Below are 2,177 nucleotides of genomic sequence, written 5' to 3'. Positions count from 1 at the left end.
ACCCTTCAGGATTTTGTGTGAAAACTGAAATTGATGATCCATTGTATGTCCCTTCAATTAGTCATGGAAACAGCAATTTGGCTGGATGTAGTGAAGCAAGCACTGATAAATCCTGTACTTTGGGTACATTTGTAAAAATCAAGACAGAGCCAGGGCTACACAGTGAGTCTAATGAAGGGACTTTGAAATATTTGCATGGAATTAGTTCTGTGAGCAATGAAGAAAAATTACAAAAGGAAAGGGATTTCGGTTACAAAAGAATACCAAATCCCGGAGGAAAACCTTTCATATGCACAGTTTGTGGAAAGACATTTCCTCAAAGAAATAAACTTGAGATTCATATGAGAACTCATACTGGCGAGAAACCATTTTTATGCACTGAATGCGGAAAATCATTTTCCCACAAAGCTACTCACTTGAATCATGTTAAGGCTATTCACACTGCAGAGAAACCATTCAAGTGTGAGGAATGCGGTAAAGGATTTTCGCTGCAAATAAGGCTCACTATTCACATGAAAACTCACACTGGGGAGAAACCGTTCGAATGCAGCGAATGCGGCAAATGTTTTTCCAGGAAAATCAATCTCACAGGTCATATGGTTATTCACACTTCAGAGAAGCCATACAAGTGCGGATTATGTCCGAAGGCTTATTCTCATAGAAATGGTCTGAAGACTCATATGAGGCTTCACACCGGAGAGAGGCCATACCAGTGCACTGAATGTGGAAAAGCATTTGCCAGGAAAAAGGGTCTAATATCCCATACAAGGTTTCACACTGGGGAAAGGCCATTCAAATGCAAAGTTTGCGAAAAAGCATTTTCCCATGAAAGCAGTCTCTTTAGTCATGTTATGGCCATTCACTCTACAGAGAAGCCATTCGTTTGTGGAGTATGTGGGAAAGCATTTTCTGATAAGAGTTCACTTAAAGTTCATGAAAGAATTCACACTGGCGAGAAACCATTCGTATGCACCGAGTGCGGGAAAGCATTTTCCCGCAGAAATCGCCTCACGAGTCATATGAGGTCGCACACTGGGGAACAACCTTACAAGTGTAAGGAATGTGATAAAGCGTTTACTCAGAAAAGTCGACTCACGATTCACATGAGGTCTCACACTGGGGAAAAGCCCTTTTCTTGCGATGAATGCGGAAAAGCGTTTTCTGAAAAGAATGCCCTTAGAATTCACTTAAGGGTGCACACTGGGGAGAGGCCATTTCCGTGTTTGATATGTGGGAAAGCCTTTTCGGATAAAAGTTCCTACAATACTCATATGAAAATTCATACTAGGAAAGCTGTTGAGATGTACCTAATGGAAGAGACTGTGCCCCAGTGAATCAATTATTTTTTGGGGGTTATTTCAAGCTAAATCTACTTTCTTGTTTCTCAACTGAGTTTTAGATTTTAAAAAGCACATTGATGATAATTTTATTAGCTAAAACTCTCTAAGATTTTTCTTATCAATCCTCTTTTATATGTTTTAAAGATATTGGCAATAGTTGTAAAGACTGCCATTTTTTCATATATAAGATCTCATAATTTTCCAAATCCATTCCATGAAATTTTAGAGGATAAATATTTGTATCTTTTTTTTTATATGAATGGTAAATATTGGTCCATAAACAAAAAAGTAGTTTAAATTTTTCTCTGAAACTTTCATGTTTTGAGAGATTAGAGGTCAATGTTTTTTAAGAAAGTATCTGATTAACTTTATTAGGGGTTAGTTTGGGGTGTTAGCTGTAATTATACCTCACCACTTAGAATCATAAGGACATAGTTATCATATTCCCAGGTTGTTTATTTATCAGTGGTTAGCCCCTTTCCTGAAATCCAATTATGTCCCTCCCCACAATTACATATATACATCGTACCAAATGCACAGGCACGCACACATCACATTTTTGCAGTGGAGATAAGTCAGGGATCTCTTTTTTTCATCATTTCTCATATATATATATATATATATATATATATATATATATATATTTATATATATATGTATATATATTTATATATATATGTATATATATTTATATACATATATATATATATATATATATATATATATATATATATATATATATATATTCATATATATATATTCATATATATATATATATATATATATATATATATATATATATATATATATACTGTATATATATACTGTATATATATA

At 34.2% G+C, this 2,177-nt stretch overlaps 1 protein-coding gene across 2 annotated transcripts in view; it reads left to right on the top strand.

Moving 5' to 3' along the window:
• LOC137658386 (zinc finger protein 260-like) overlaps positions 1-1,927 on the top strand; it is a 52,049-nt gene extending 50,122 nt beyond the window's left edge. For both annotated transcript variants that reach the window (XM_068393061.1, XM_068393062.1), the window contains exon 3: positions 1-1,927. This exon is cut by the window's left edge and continues 1,415 nt beyond it. In XM_068393061.1, the coding sequence (XP_068249162.1) occupies positions 1-1,334 (1,334 nt within the window). In that variant the 3' untranslated portion in view covers positions 1,335-1,927.
• The last annotated feature ends 250 nt before the right edge of the window (positions 1,928-2,177 follow it).

This window comes from Palaemon carinicauda, chromosome 19 (assembly GCF_036898095.1).
Source record: "Palaemon carinicauda isolate YSFRI2023 chromosome 19, ASM3689809v2, whole genome shotgun sequence".
NCBI classification, from domain to species: Eukaryota; Metazoa; Arthropoda; class Malacostraca; order Decapoda; family Palaemonidae; genus Palaemon; species Palaemon carinicauda.
Note: the sequence above shows the minus strand (reverse complement) of the source record. Positions and strands in the feature narration are given on the sequence as shown.